The 15,312-nt window shown below is 38.6% G+C and overlaps 1 protein-coding gene across 1 annotated transcript in view; it reads right to left on the bottom strand.

The window, feature by feature from the left end:
• ANKIB1 (ankyrin repeat and IBR domain containing 1) overlaps positions 1–15,312 on the bottom strand; it is a 153,062-nt gene that overhangs the window by 71,506 nt on the left and 66,244 nt on the right. The window contains exon 3 of the mRNA XM_052638783.1: positions 4,005–4,305. Within this exon, the coding sequence (XP_052494743.1) occupies positions 4,005–4,305 (301 nt within the window). The remainder of the gene's footprint in view (positions 1–4,004; positions 4,306–15,312) is intronic.

Below are 15,312 nucleotides of genomic sequence, written 5' to 3'. Positions count from 1 at the left end.
GCCATCTCATCCTCAGTCGTTCCCTTCTCCTCCTGCCCCCAATCCCTCCCAGCATCAAAGTCTTTTCCAATGAGTCAACTCTTTAGCCACTGATGCCTTCACACATGCAAGTTTCTAAAAGAACTCTATGATTAAGAGGTTTTTTATGTTATGTTCTGTGTATGTACATGTGTGTGCCCCTTTAGCTTACTACAGAACATCATTATTACAGAGAGAAGGGGAAGTTGTAAATATTTCATTTAAATGGTTCAAAATAATGAGCCACAAGAATCTGTGTGTTTAAATGCACATACAAAATTGCCCAATGTTGACTTTATCAACTCTGTCCTTAAATAAACACAGAAAAAAACACCTTCAATAGCTAGAAAAGACATATTTCCATAGACATTTATAAATAAATCCTTAAGAGTTAAAAAAAAAATAGTTTGGCCTTAACTGTGGAATAAAATAATCAATTTAACCTTGAAGGCCAGACATTAAAAATGAGATCTATTTTGCTACAATCACAGATTAACAGAAAAATTAGTGCTAAAGGGTTCTTTAGTCTCCCTGATGGCTCAGTGGTAAAGAATCTCCTTGCCAATGCCAGAGACGCAGGAGGCACGGGTTTGATCCATGGGAAGGAGATCCAACCAGTCCATTCTGAAGGAGATCAGCCCTGGGATTTCTTTGGAAGGAATGATGCTAAAGCTGAAACTCTAGTGCTTTGGCCACCTCATGCGAAGAGTTGACTCATTGGAAAAGACTCTGATGCTGGGAGGGATTGGGGGCAGGAGGAGAAGGGGACGATAGGATGAGATGGCTGGATGGCATCACTGACTCGATGGACGTGAGTCTGAGTGAACTCCGGGAGTTGGTGATGAACAGGGAGGCCTGGTGTGCTGCGATTCATGGGGTCGCAGAGAGTCGGATGCGACTGAGAGACTGAACTGAACTGAACTGAAAGGGTTCTTTTGAGATAACTGTGATAGTTACCTCTTGGACGGTTGGACAGCTTCCTCTTCTTTGACAATCTCAAAGAAGCTGAGTGACTGAAGGTCTACAGATAATCACTGTGAGGATCAGGACTAGACACCACTGCTCTTTACACCATACTATGATAGCTTAGTGAAAAAAGTTAAGAAACATCTCATAATTCTTTCACTCAACCCAAGCCCCTTATATCATGCTTGGTACCAATGAGCACTATGAATACTAGAAGCCCTTACACAAAGACACTAAAGGACTAATACTCTAAAAGGACAGCTATAGAGTAGGTTATATATGTCAATGTACTTGTTTTATGTACTAGAACTAGAAAACACAATAAGGCCTCTGGGAATTAGTTAAGGTACACTTTCTTGTGAAACTCTTTGTGTTTAGTTAACAGTTAACATTATCAAAAGTCATTCAAGACCTGAGGCTGGGTAAATATACAGTCAAGTATATAAAACAGATTTAAAATAGCATTATATGGGTAAAATGATATGCTAAAATCTGTTGATGACAACTAGAATAAATGCAATGAAGGTATTTATAGGGTTCTATTTATGGTTTTTACATTAAGTCAAAGAGCTCTTCTGAATACAGAAAAATGAAAATAGTTATTAAATGGTGTGGTTTGTGTAACATCATATACTGAAAGATCAAACAGTAAAACATACACATTTACACCAAGCAAATCATCATGCTTGTCAGTCAGAATATATCTGGCATTAATTTTCTTCACTGAATAAAAAGTGATACACAAACACATAAATGTGTTGGCAAAAATACCACATTCACCTTTTGAAAACAACTTAATAAACCCATCACTGTAACTGCTAAGTCACTTCAGTCGTGTCCGACTCTGTGTGACCCCACAGACGGCAGCCCACCAGGCTCCCCCGTCCCTGGGAATTTGCAGGCAAGAACACTGGAGTGGGTTGCCATTTCCTTCTCCAATGGATCAAAGTGAAAAGTGAAAGTGAAGTCGCTCAGTCGTGTCCAACTCTTAGCAACCCCATGGACTGCAGCCCACCAGGCTCCTCCGTCCATGGGATTTTCCAGGCAAGAGTACTGGAGTGGGGTGCCATTGCCTTCTCCACCATCACTGTAAACTTTCTTCAAAATCAACAACTACTAAAGCAATGCTTATAGAGAATTTTTGGAAGCAAGATATAAAGCAGCAATTTAAAAGTAATATTACTATCAAGAACAAGCTATTTTCTACTCTAGCTCACTTGAAAATTATTAATATGATGCTGATGCAGTCCTGTCAAGAACAAGCCACCATAGCAGCGATTCGTTCATAAGAGGTGGGCGCAGAACAACATATTAAAAAAAATTGTGTAAAAGCCTCAGGAATTCTGTCAATAGCCTCATTCCATGCTAAATCCTAGGATATCCTTCTACCACACTGAGAATCAATGTTAGAAAGCAAAGCTTAAGATTAGTTTTAAGTTAATGACCATCACTGGACTTCCCTCATAGCTCAGTTGGTAAAGAATCTGCCTGCAATGCAGGAGACCCTGGTTCGATTCCTCGGTTTGGAAGATCCCCTGGAGAAGGAAATGGCAACCCACTCCAGTGTTCTTACCTGGAGAATCCCATGGGCAGAGGAGCCTGGCAGGCTACAACCCTTGGGGTCGCAAGACACGACTGGTTGGTTTAGACACGACTTAGTGACTAAACCAACCAACTAAATGACTGTCACTAGCTAAGTAGTGGGCAAAGGTGACACAATTCCAAGAGCTGAAATGACTAATATTCTAAAAGATCAGTAAGTATCACAAATAAGAGCAAAAAACACAAGATCAGATCAGAAGGCTTCCAGAAGTTGAGAACAACTGACACTCCAGATACACTGAAGAAGTCACATAAATGGCCATAACCTTTTAACATGAGTAAGAAAATGGAGAACCTTCACTTTTTTTGTATATTTATCAATTTAGAAGTATAAGTTTATACACATGAATAATATTATGGAAATACTAAATTTTCGGATGTATATTTTAATCTTATTAACATATATTTAATCTGGAAAACCACTTTTCTGATCAAGTCATACATTTCTGGTAAATGGACACTCTGATTCAGTTTATAATGCTGCCCACTGAAACTTAAATACATTTATGCAAAACAAAGTCTAAGAGTTATATATGGACTGACATGTATATAGCTGAGAGAATATAGCTGTATAGCAGCGACGACAGTATAAAGAATAATGATTTCTTAGCTTAGTTAAGATCCTATACTATATGGCTGATTTTATCTAAGCTTGTTGTTAGATATATAGATGAAAAACATTGATGGAAAAATTCAAATACAAAGTACTCAGGTACTTTAGTCCAAATTACACAAAAAAACCCCGGCACATTTTAATATATAAAATTGTTTAAAGCCCCAATAAATAGATTCATTAATATTTATCCCTGCTGCTTCTTAGCCAATAAGTTGTGTCCAACTCTGCAACTCCATGGACTATAGCCTGTCAGACTATAGCCTCTTTTGTCCATGCGATTTCCCAGGCAAGAATACCAGAGTTGGTTGGCCCTTTCCTTCTCCAGGGGGATCTTCCTGCCCAGGGATCGAACCCAGTTCTCCTTCACTGCAGGCGGATTCTTTTACTGCTGAGCCACCTGCGAAGCTCATATGCTTAGGGAACTGATCACTTCTAGATAATATAGGTAAAGGTCCCACTTGTCAAGATTTGCCATATGTATACATTCTATAAATTGGCGTTAAGTGAAACTTTTGATACCAAAAGTATTACTCTCAATAAGAGTGTTTGTATGATGACTGCCACATTCAGGGATGTCAGTCAATTTTAAATTGCTTCTGATTTCATTTTATTTCCAAGGATGAATGTTTGTGGGTTTGTTTTCCCTAAAACAAGGGCTTCCAGTTCTTTTAGAACCACAAGAGACAGAAATGACTAGTCAAATTAACTAAGTAAAACAAACACTGATTATCACACGTTACCGAGACACGGATTTCACCATGCAGAATGCTAAAACAAACAAACAGGCACACCAAAGGTTTACCTCTACGCAGGTTTTCATCCCTGAGGCAGCAGCATAGTGCAGGGGTGTGTTCTTTTTGTTATCAACAGCGTCAATAGCTGCTCTCTCATATTCGCCTTGGTCAAGTTTTGCTCCTTTCCATCTTAAAATCATCTGTAGACAATCCGCTCTTCTAAAATCATCTTCCGCAGGGCGTGCTAAGCGAGGATGAAGGGCGCCTTCTGAGATCATAATTTGAGGTCCCATACACAACAAGTGCATAGATGTTTCATTGTGCACATTCCGTTTATTTGGATTTCCATCTCTACCAAAAAGAAAGGTCCTAAAATGGTAAAGAGTGAAAATCAGGTTTTTCCTCCCTGGAAATAATACACAGGAGATACATTTAAAGCTCTGCTTCTAAGCTGCTGATCCAGTTTCTACTGAAGCACTGTTTCACAATAGGCTGAATGACTAATTTTTTTTTGTTTGGTTGTGCTGGGTCTTCCCTGCTGTGCGGGCTTTCCTCTAGTCTCGCAGAGTGAGGGCTCCTCTCTAACAGCAGTACACAGGCGTCTCACTGCAGGGGCTTCCCCTGCACGAGGGCTTCAGGAGCTGCGGCACATGGGCTCAGCAGTTGCAGCTCCCAGACTCTAACAGAGTATGCGCTCAGCAGCTGTGGCATACGGGCTTAGTTGTTCCGTGCCATGTGGGATCTTCCCAGACCAGGGATCAAACCCATGTCTTCTGCATTAGGAGGTGGATTCTTTACCACTGAGCCACCAGGGAAGCCCCACTAATTCTTACAATTATAAAAAAACCTGATTCCAGAACAATAATACTAAGAAACCAAAGTTGACTATCATTATAGTATTTACTAATAAAAGAGAAAAAGGCATAGGAAGAAAAAAGAAAGGTAAGGAAAAGGACAGAGAAAAGGAAAAGGAGGAAGAAGGAAAGGAAGCAAAGGGCCACATAACGGACTAGTATGTCAATTAACATAAATGTCTTAGGTACATTATTAAACATATCCCAGCAATTTATTTGTTATTGCTCTGCTATATTTTATTTCTCTTGAGTACATATTTACTTAGGAAGGATGCTGACAATATAGGAGAAGCAAGCAATGCATAAGTCTGGAAGTAAATGTTAAATCTAAGAAAAATTTATCTGAGTTTTCCACAGCCTTTGAAAGAATAAGGCATATATTTATACAATGTAATACCTTCTTAAGGCAATAAGCTAGGTGAGTTCTGGAAGACCACGATCTAATTTCAAGGTGGTAGACCTTACTGATGATAATAGGTGAGCTGCCTTAACTTCTATCAGATCCAGATCTAAGAACTGTGCCTACCATCCACTACATCTTTTGGGCTAGGCTCAGTGGATTAACATTTGAGCCAATTCAGTGGCCATAATAGGAAATGAGTTGGATAAAACCTAGTATAATTCAGTCAGCCTGTACTAAAAAACACAAATATACTATGAAACGGGCATACAGTCCCATATGCAAAGATGAGTCAATTTACTATGGAGGGCTGGTATCACTTGCATTCCTATGTCTAAGGGCAGAATAGCAATGGGAAGGGAGCAAAAGAGTCAAACGCTAAACCCTAGTTACATCTGGGTTGTTTTTAGGTTAGTTCTAGTTTAGAACAAGAAAAAACAAAGACAAAACCCTGACCAGGAAGGAACCAGGATGAGCTCTTCAACTTGAATAAATGAGCCAAGCTAGAGAGCTCTTATGAGGAAAAAGGCGGAGTAAGATGTCTTAAAGGTGGTTTCCAATTTTTAGAACAACTCTGGGTATCTCCTGCTTTTATCCTTCAAGATTCTAGACAGCTCAGCAATACAGCTCTTCAAAACTAGCCTATTAGGCTTCTAGGGTCCACATTCACTTGAGCCATTTTGAAAGTAAAACATGAAGTTTCTGATGCGGGAACAAATGAAATATTATAGGAACTAGTCACTCACACCCCAACTCCTACCACTGGGGTAACGCAACCTAAGCCAGATCAGACATCATATAGCACATGTACTGGGGTCCGCACTGCGGAGCAATATGACAGGCAGACTAGTATCCCCACCCCAAAGAGGTCTATGTCCTAATCCCCAGGACCTGTGAATATGTTACCTTATACAGTAAAAGGGACTTCACAGATATGATTAAGTTAAGGTTCTTGACACTGGGAAAGTATCCTAGTATCCAGGTGGGCCCAATGTAATCACAAATCCTTAGAAGGGAAAGACAGGAGGGTCAGAATTAGAGACATACTGGAAGATGCTATGCTGCTGTCTTTAAAAATGGTGGAAGGGGCCACAAGCCAAGAAGTGCAGGCAGCTTTTAGAAACTGGAAAAGGTAAGGTAAGGGATTCTACCCAAGAGCATGCAGAAGGAATATAACTCTGCCAACACTTTGAGTTTAATTCAGTGGAACCATTTCAGATTTCTATCTCCAGAGTTTTAAGATAATACATTTGTGTTGTTTTTAGTCACCAAGTTTGTGGTAATTTGTTATAGCAACAATAGGAATGAGCCCTAATATAAGACTCTGGGAAGCCTGTGTACTAGATCTCCTTCCCTCTGGAGACCAGGGAAGATGTGAAGAGAAGGGGGTGGTGGGGGTGCTGGTGGTGGTGGGGGGGGGGGGGGTTGGGATGGGGGTGGGTTGTGTGGAGGGGGAAACTATCCCTGAGTATGAACACTCTTCTACGGAAGATCTTGGGTTCTCATGCTTTGCAATGTAAAATATATGTTTCTGGGCAAAAGATAAGATTGTCATCTCTGAGTCTGACAATTCAGGGAATGTAGGAATGGTCTCATGTCTCATCTACTCCTTACCCCCAAGTCAAATGTTAAACAAGTATATCCTGAGAAGTAAGTATCTCTGGTATCTCCTGGAGTTCTCAGTCTCTACTCAGTCCAAGTTTAACTTTCAAAGCTTGCCTTTGAAGCTCAGGTCTCAAGCTCTAATAAAATTTGCTCAGAAAACCCCATTTTCTCTAAAGTCCTACAGAGCCTTTATGGCCTTGTGACTCCCTCAGTACATGGGTAGGCTCTTTATTGCTTACTCTGTCTGGTTTCCAAGGATCTGACCTAGCCATCTGAACAAACCCAACCCTACTTAGAAGGCTCTTTACACTAAGCTCCCTCCTCCAGTTTCACTGATCATTCCCTTCTTTGTCTTCCTATAACATCCTAGTTATGTAATTCATTACATCGTATCACAGTTACTTTCTTACATATCTGTTCCTTTCTCCCACTTGGTTTATAGCCTTACCAGACCACCTGACCTGCCTCTTGAGAAACCTATATGCAGGTCAGGAAGCAACAGTTAGAACTGGACATGGAACAAAAGACTGGTTCCAAATAGGAAAAGGAGTACATCAAGGCTCTATATTGTCACCCTGCTTAACTTATATGCAGAGTGCATCATGAGAAACGCTGGGCTGGAAGAAGCACAAGCTGGAATCAAGATTGCTGGGAGAAATATCAATCACCTCAGATATGCAGATGACACCACCCTTATGGCAGAAAGTGAAGCAGAACTAAAAAGCCTCTTGATGAAAATGAAAGAGGAGAGTGAAAAAGTTGGCTTAAAGCTCAACATTCAGAAAACTAAGATCATGGCATCTGGTCCCATCACTTCATGGCAAATAGATGGGGAAACAGTGGAATGTGTCAGACTTTATTTTGGGGGGCTCCAAAATCACTGCAGATGGTGACTGCAGCCATGAAATTAACAGACGCTTACTCCTTGGAAGAAAAGTTATGACCAACCTAGATAGCATACTGAAAAGCAGAGACATTATTTTGCCAACAAAGGTCCGTCTAGTCAAGGCTATGGTTTTTCCAGTGGTCATGTATGGATGTGAGAGTTGGACTGTGAAGAAAGCTGAGAGCTGAAGAATTGATGCTTTTGAACTGTGGTGTTGGAGAAGACTCTTGAGAGTCCCTTGGACTGCAAGGAGATCCAACCAGTCCATTCTGAAGGAGATCAGCCTTGGGTGTTCTTTGGAAGGAATGAAAGCTGAAATTCCAGTACTTTGGCCACCTCATGCGAAGAGCTGACTCATTGGAAAAGACTCTGATGCTCGGAAGGATTGGGGGCAGGAGGAAAAGGGGATGACAGAGGATGAGATGGCTGGATGGCATCACCGACTTGATGGATGTGAGTTTGAGTGAACTCCGGGAATTGGTGATGGACGGGGAGGCCTGGCGTGCTGCGATTCATGGGGTCGCAAAGAGTCAGACACGACTGAATGACTGAACTGAACTGAAGGCAAGGTCTATATCCTGTTCTTTCTTGAATTCCCAATATAGTATCAAACACAGAGGGGAGACTTGCTCTAATTCTGATAGATGAACTACTCTGTGTATTACTTTTATGACGAAGATTAGTGATGTGGCATTGGGAATACATTAAGACAGAATTCTAGATCTTACAAGCCGGTAGCACAGCAGACTGGTCAAGAACATAGTACCTACTGACCAGTACAGACCACCTGGCTGTAGTCCCAGTTCTGTCACTTTCTAGGTGTGTGATCTTGCACAAAATAGCTAATATATAAAATATACTACATATGTAACCAATATAAATATACAGCTAATATATATATTATATACATAAAACCAACTAATACATGGCTTCTATTCTTTGACCAAGTAAACCTACTCCTGAGATTTATCCTAAAGGAAACAAAGAATAAAAATGTATGATAATAATAATATTCAAAAGAACTGCTATTTTTAACAGAAAAATTTGTAATCACTCAAATGTCTGGTTATAGGAAAACTGGGAAATATGTCACAGTATTTCTGCACAATAGAAAATTATAAAGTCATTAACAAGTCTATATAAGACTATTTATAGCAAAAATCAGAGGGGACATGGAATGATTCTAAGAGTTGTTTAAGGGAGGCAGGAATGTGAGTAGTTTATTTATATAACCATAATGTTGCTTCACAGTTTATGAAAAAAGGAAAAATATATTTTTCCTAAGTCAACAACTGATGATAAAATTTTCAGTGATATTTCCCTGTATTTATAATGGCTGAATTACAGTGAATAACCAAAATTTTAAACACTACTCTAAAAATGTGTTCAAGATTAAAATCTCTTCCAAGAGCCATTATTAACAATAAAAAGATTTCATTTTCTTAAAAATTTAATTTAGAAGTAAATTATTAAAATTAATTCAGATTCCATACGACTCTGTACAACAACATAGATTTAGCTCTTCCTATCCCTATTTCCAATATATCACGTGTTTTCTCTTTTAGTTTGTTCAGGAGCCCTCAGGTTCTCATCACCATGGAATCTAATACAAGTTGGAAGGATGGCAGCTGATATGGAGACCAACTCTTTCATTAAACAATCCTACATCCTCACCAAAAGAGGGACGAGATAATGGGATAATTTTGCAAACATTCTTATACTCAATATGCCAGACTCTGATTAATCAAACCAAAGCAAGCTTATTACTCTGAATTTAAAATATTAAAAGAGCTTAATTACATATATTCAGGAAAGATTCTCAAATTTATTAGATATAGTACTGTACCTGCATAAACATTTTGTACTAAAACTGTCAAGTTAGATATTCTAATTTTATTGATTTACATTACTACTTTTATATTATATGCTTAAATTCAAAAGTAGAGTCTTCTTTAACTTACATGAATGAATAAATAGAATTACAAATTTGTAACTGACATGTAAGTTTTAGATAGGCCCCTCTTATAACTATGCCAGTAATTATGAAGTGTTTACATACACGGTTAATTCTTGGACCAGGATAGGAGATAACTGGTAGGGAGGTAGGGTAAGGGAAACATTAACTTGGAAAAAAAATTCCTTTCATTTGACCTTAATAACCCATCGAAAGTCATCTGTTTGTCTAGATTCTTTCAGTGTTCACTGTCAAACAGTCAATTTATAACTGCAATCTATAAATCTACATTTACTCTCCACTTCAATATGACCCTATTCTGGTCACTGTACTAAAACTGCACTCGTTCACATCATCAGGAATTTCCTAAGAGTTAAGTTCTTATCCTCAATTCTTGTTTTAACCTGAAACTGCTAATAATTCATTTATATCCTGATCTCTTTATTACCTCAGTTTCCATAACTACCCATCTTTTTAACAGATCTCTTACTTTTTTTCAGAACCACCTCTCTTTTACCTATGATGATGGCTCTACCTTCCTATCTCCTTAATGGAAGCAAACTCACTTTCTGAGTCTATTTTCTTCTCTGGACATCTTCCTTCCTTCCAGAGAGCAAATCCATTCTTAAAGTCACTTATCTTTTGGTGGTTTCTATGCATACACTTTGTAAACTGTTAACTTTTATTGGAACCCAAATGACAGACAGTGGCAGCAGAATCATGGTTTTTCTCAAAGGGCTTCTACTATTATTTCAGTGATAATTCTTAATGCGCTATCACCCTGACTACTACCCTGACCTTGATGCCATATTCTAAATTTTTATGGGTTTCCCTGGTGGCTCAGCTGGTAAAAGAATCTGCCTGCAATGTAGGAGACCTGGCTTTTATCCCTGTGTTGGGAAGATTTCCTGGAGAAGGGAAAGGCTACTCACTCCAATACTCTGGCCTGGAGAATTACATGGACTGTACAGTCCATGGGGGTCACAAAGAGTCTAAGGTCCATTTCTCTTGCACATTCCATCATTATCTCATATTCAGTTGAGCTCCCCTCAAAATAACCGTCTTCTCTATTACAGCCTCAATTTCTTGTCATAACACTATTATTCCAGTAGTTACTAAGATATACTTTCAGTTCCCTTTACATTTTACCTTTCATGCAACATTATTTTTGAGTACCTGTAATTGTATTATAGAGGTTAGGCATATTGTTAAGAAAACAGATTAAGTACCTGCCCTTACAGTGTTTGCACAGCAAGGAAGCTTAAGAGAGAACTGAATTTCAATCCATTTGTAAGAATTTAATAACTCCTGAAATACAAGAATCAAACCCCCCCCCCCAAAACTGGAAACTCTATTTTAATTCTCAAAGCTTGATATTAACATATGCTCTGACAAACACATGCTCTAATAAAGATTTTATATTTTATTCATACCAAAAGACAGGCCCCTTTCATATTCTAGGAAGCCCAAGAAATTATCCTATAAACCCTAAGGAACAAGCACTCTAATTTCCCATTTTATACATGCCTATCCAAACTAGAACATGTGGACTCCAAAGTCTAGACAGTGCTTTTGCTACATCAAATAGTAACTATTCATGAATATGGATTCAGTTTCCCAGGAAAGAAGCACTGTGGTACGGTATAATGTAAACACATAGCATTTAGATTCAGAGAGATACAGATGCAAACTAGCTCTTAAACTGTAAACTGCCCTTCTTTTACCATATTATTAAGTCTAAGAAGAGGGGAAAGTTGTGCCTGCTGTTGCAGGTACCATAAAGCTAAAGGAAATGGGGATTAAATCAAGGCCGTATTACAGTTTACTTTATGGCTACTAAACTATATTGTCCTTGGCTAGGTATACTTCTTTGTCCACCCATATATGTCATGTGTTAGGAATCTAGCCAAGCTTAGTCAGAGTCTATACCGAAGCTAGCAAGCAGGTATGCCAGGTTACATGAGGCAGTATGAGAAAATAATGGTCATCAACTTGTTACGAGTTTAGAAAAGTTAAACACAGTGAAACATTTGAAGCTATCTAAAACATAAACAGTTAAAACAGAGCTGGTATTTCACTTAATGCTGATGTGTGCTATTTATCCTTATTCTATTGAATTCATGACACAGTATTAGTTTAGTTCAGTCGCTCAGTCATGTCCGACTCTTTGCGACCCCATGACTGCAGCACGCCAGGCCTCCCTATCCATCACCAACTCCCGGAGTTTACTCAAACTCATGTCCATTGAGTTGGTGACGCCATCCAACCATCTCATCCTCTGTCGTCCCCTTCTCCTCCCGCCTTCAATCTTCCCGGTACCAGGGTTTTCTCCTATGAGTCAGTTCTTTTTATCAGGTGGCCAAAGTATTGGAGTTTCAGCTTTAGCATCAGTCCTTCCAATGAATATTCAGAACTGATCTCCTTTAGGATAGATGGGCTGGATCTCCTTGCAGTCCAAGGGACTCTCAAGTCTTCTCCAACACCACAGTTCAAAAGCATCCATTCTTCAGTGCTCAGCTTTCTTTACAGTCCAACTCTCACATCCATACACAACTACTGGAAAAACCATATCCTTGACTAGACGTACCTTTGTTGGCAAAGTAATGTCTCTGCTTTTTAATATGCTGTCTAGGTTGGTGACAGAGAAGGCAATGGCAACTCACTCCAGGACTCTTGCCTGGAAAATTCCATGGACGGAGGAGCCTGGTAGGCTGCAGTCCATGGGGTCGCTGAGGGTCGGACACAACTGAGCGACTTCCCTTTCACTTTTCACTTTCATGCATTGGAAAGGGAGATGGCAACCCACTCCAGGGTTCTTGCCTGGAGAATCCCAGGGACGGCGGAGCCTGGTGGGCTGTCGTCTATGGGGTCGCACAGAGTTGGACACGACTGAAGCGACTTAGCAGCAGCAGCAACAGCAGGTTGGTCGTAAGTTTTATTCTAAGGAGTAAGTGTCTTTTAATTTCATGGCTGCAATCACCATCTGCAGTGATTTTGGAGCCCAGAAAAATAAAGTCAGCCACTGTTTCCACTATTTCCCCATCTATTTGCCATGAAGTGATGGGACCAGATGCCATGATCTTAATTTTCTGAATGTTGAGCTTTAAACCACCTTTTTCACTCTTCTCTTTCACTTTCATCAACAGGCTCTTTAGTTCTTCTTCACTTTCTGCCATAAAGGTGGTGTCATCTGCATACCTGAGGTTATTGATATTTCTCCCAGCGATCTTGATTCCAGCTTGTGCTTCCTCCAGTCCAGCGTTTCTCACGATGTACTCTGCATTTAAGTTAAATAAGCAGGGTGACAATATACATCTTTGATGTACTACTTTCCCTATTTGGAACCAGTCTGTTGTTCCATGTCCAGTTCTAACTGTTGCTTCCTGACCTGCATACAGATTTCTCAAGAGGCAGGTCAGGTGGTCTTGTATTCTCATCTCCTTCAGAATTTTCCATAGTTTGTGGTGATCCACACAGTCAAAGGCTTTGGCATAGTCAATAAAGCAGAAATAGATATTTTCCTGGAACTCTCTTGCGTTTAAGTGTTAAGTGACATAGGGTTAAAAGTTATTTGATTACAAAATTGACTAAACAATTAAAATAATAATATGATTTGTGATTTTCTCTGCACTAAATAAATTTTGAAAAAAGATACACAGATTAAAGAAATTAGAGTTGTCTAATCTTAGGAAGGGAGAGCAATAAAGTAATTTCTGATTCTAGGACAGGATGTTAAAGGCTTTAATAAAGAAATTATCAATCATTGATCTCCAAACAATTAAGAAAAAAGAAAAAACAAACACTTTAGGCTGAAATTGAAAGTATAAAGTAAAACTATAAGTATAAAGTATATGGCCAAATCATAAAAACAGTAATTTTTAAAAAGAATTTACAGTCACCTTTTTTTTCAGGTCTTTAAACACTCATCAATAGAATGATAAGCAGAAGGTGGAGACAAATACATCCCTTCTAAGAGAAACCAATTATATTGATCAAATCAGCAATTTTTAAACTTTCTGGTAGTAAACTTTTATAACTTTTACAAACTTAAAAATTACTGAAGATTCGTATTGGGAAACTGGGATTGACATATACACGCTGCTGCTGCTGCTGCTGCTGCTGCTGCGTTACTTCAGTCGTGTCTGACTCTGTGCGACCCCATAGACGGCAGCCCACCAGGCTCCGCTGTCCCTGGGATTCTCCAGGCAAGAACACTGGAGTGGGTTGCCATTTCCTTCTCCAATGCATGAAAGTGAAAAGTCAAAGTGAAGTTGCTCAGTCGTGTCTGACTCTTCGCAACCCCATGGACTGCAGCCCACCAGGCTCCTCCGTCCATGGGATTTTCCAGGCCAGAGTACTGGAGTGGGGTGCCATTGCCTTCTCTGCATTATTTTACACACTACTATGTAGTATTTTAGTGTGCAGTATTTTACACACTACTATATGTAAAATGGATAAGTATAATAAGGACTGATTTTATAAAACAGAGAACTCTACTGAAGACTCTGTAATGACCTCTATAGGAAAAGAATCTAAAAAAGACAGGATACATGTATATGAATAACTGATTCCCTCTACTGTAAAGCAGAAACTAACACAACACTGTAAATCAACTATACTCCAATAAGAAATTTTAAAAAAGATCTCGAAGAGCCTCTGTTTATATGAGAGATACTCATCATATTAAAAATTAAAATCAATTTATCCATTAAAAATAAAGTCATTATATATTTGACATCTGTAATATCTTAAAATGAAAAATAACTATATTTTTTTAAAAATTTAAGTGAACACAATGGCATTCTTTTACAAGTTTACAAATCTTTTTAAACCTTTGCCTAATAGAAGATTCTCATAGTATTAAATCAGTTATGATATATTTCATTTGGGTTGAAGCATATGAAGAAAATCCAGCGTTAGATAATAAGAAAATAGAGAATTGTTTTAAAATAGCCTTTGCAGACAAGTGTGAATATTCATATTTGATACCAAAAACTCAACAAGTGGTCATTTCTTAGATTACCTACAGTATAAAATTTGAAATCTTATCGATGAACTTTTGCCATGTTTAAAATTCTACTGGTTTACCTCATATATATATATATATATATATATATATTTTTTTTTTTGTTGAGTGAAATGTTTAATAACTTGGGAAATTAAGCAAAGTCTTTGAAAAATACAAGAAGCATTTATTCAAGAGAAAGCACCAAATATCAGGAAGACTAGGATGTTCTCTCTAGTCTCAAGGCAGGCTTAAGGAACAGTCTCCTAAACATGTTAATTAGTTAGCCAAACTAGAAACTGGTAAACGAGCTACCTGGCAACCACCAAAGTGGGACAGGCCAAAATTAGATTTCATCAAAACATCCCATACCTCAACATAATAAAAGCGCACATGTAAGAAAATAACAGCTAATATCATACTCATTGGTAAAAGGTGAGAGCATTCCCTCTATGATCAAGAACAAGACAAGGATGCCCACTCCACTCACGTTTACTCAACACAGTTTTAGAAGCCCTAGCCACAGCAATCAGAGAAGAAAAATAAACAAAAGGAATCCAAGTTAAAAAAAAAAAAAGCAAAATTGTCATGGTTTGCAGAGATATAATGTTATATATATATATGCATATATAAAACTTTAAAGATTTTACAAGAAAACTGCTAAAGCTCATC

Source organism: Budorcas taxicolor, chromosome 4 (genome assembly GCF_023091745.1).
Source record: "Budorcas taxicolor isolate Tak-1 chromosome 4, Takin1.1, whole genome shotgun sequence".
In the NCBI taxonomy this organism is placed as follows: domain Eukaryota; kingdom Metazoa; phylum Chordata; class Mammalia; order Artiodactyla; family Bovidae; genus Budorcas; species Budorcas taxicolor.
The sequence above is the reverse complement of the archived record's forward strand: the minus strand, read 5'-3'. Positions and strand labels throughout refer to the sequence as shown.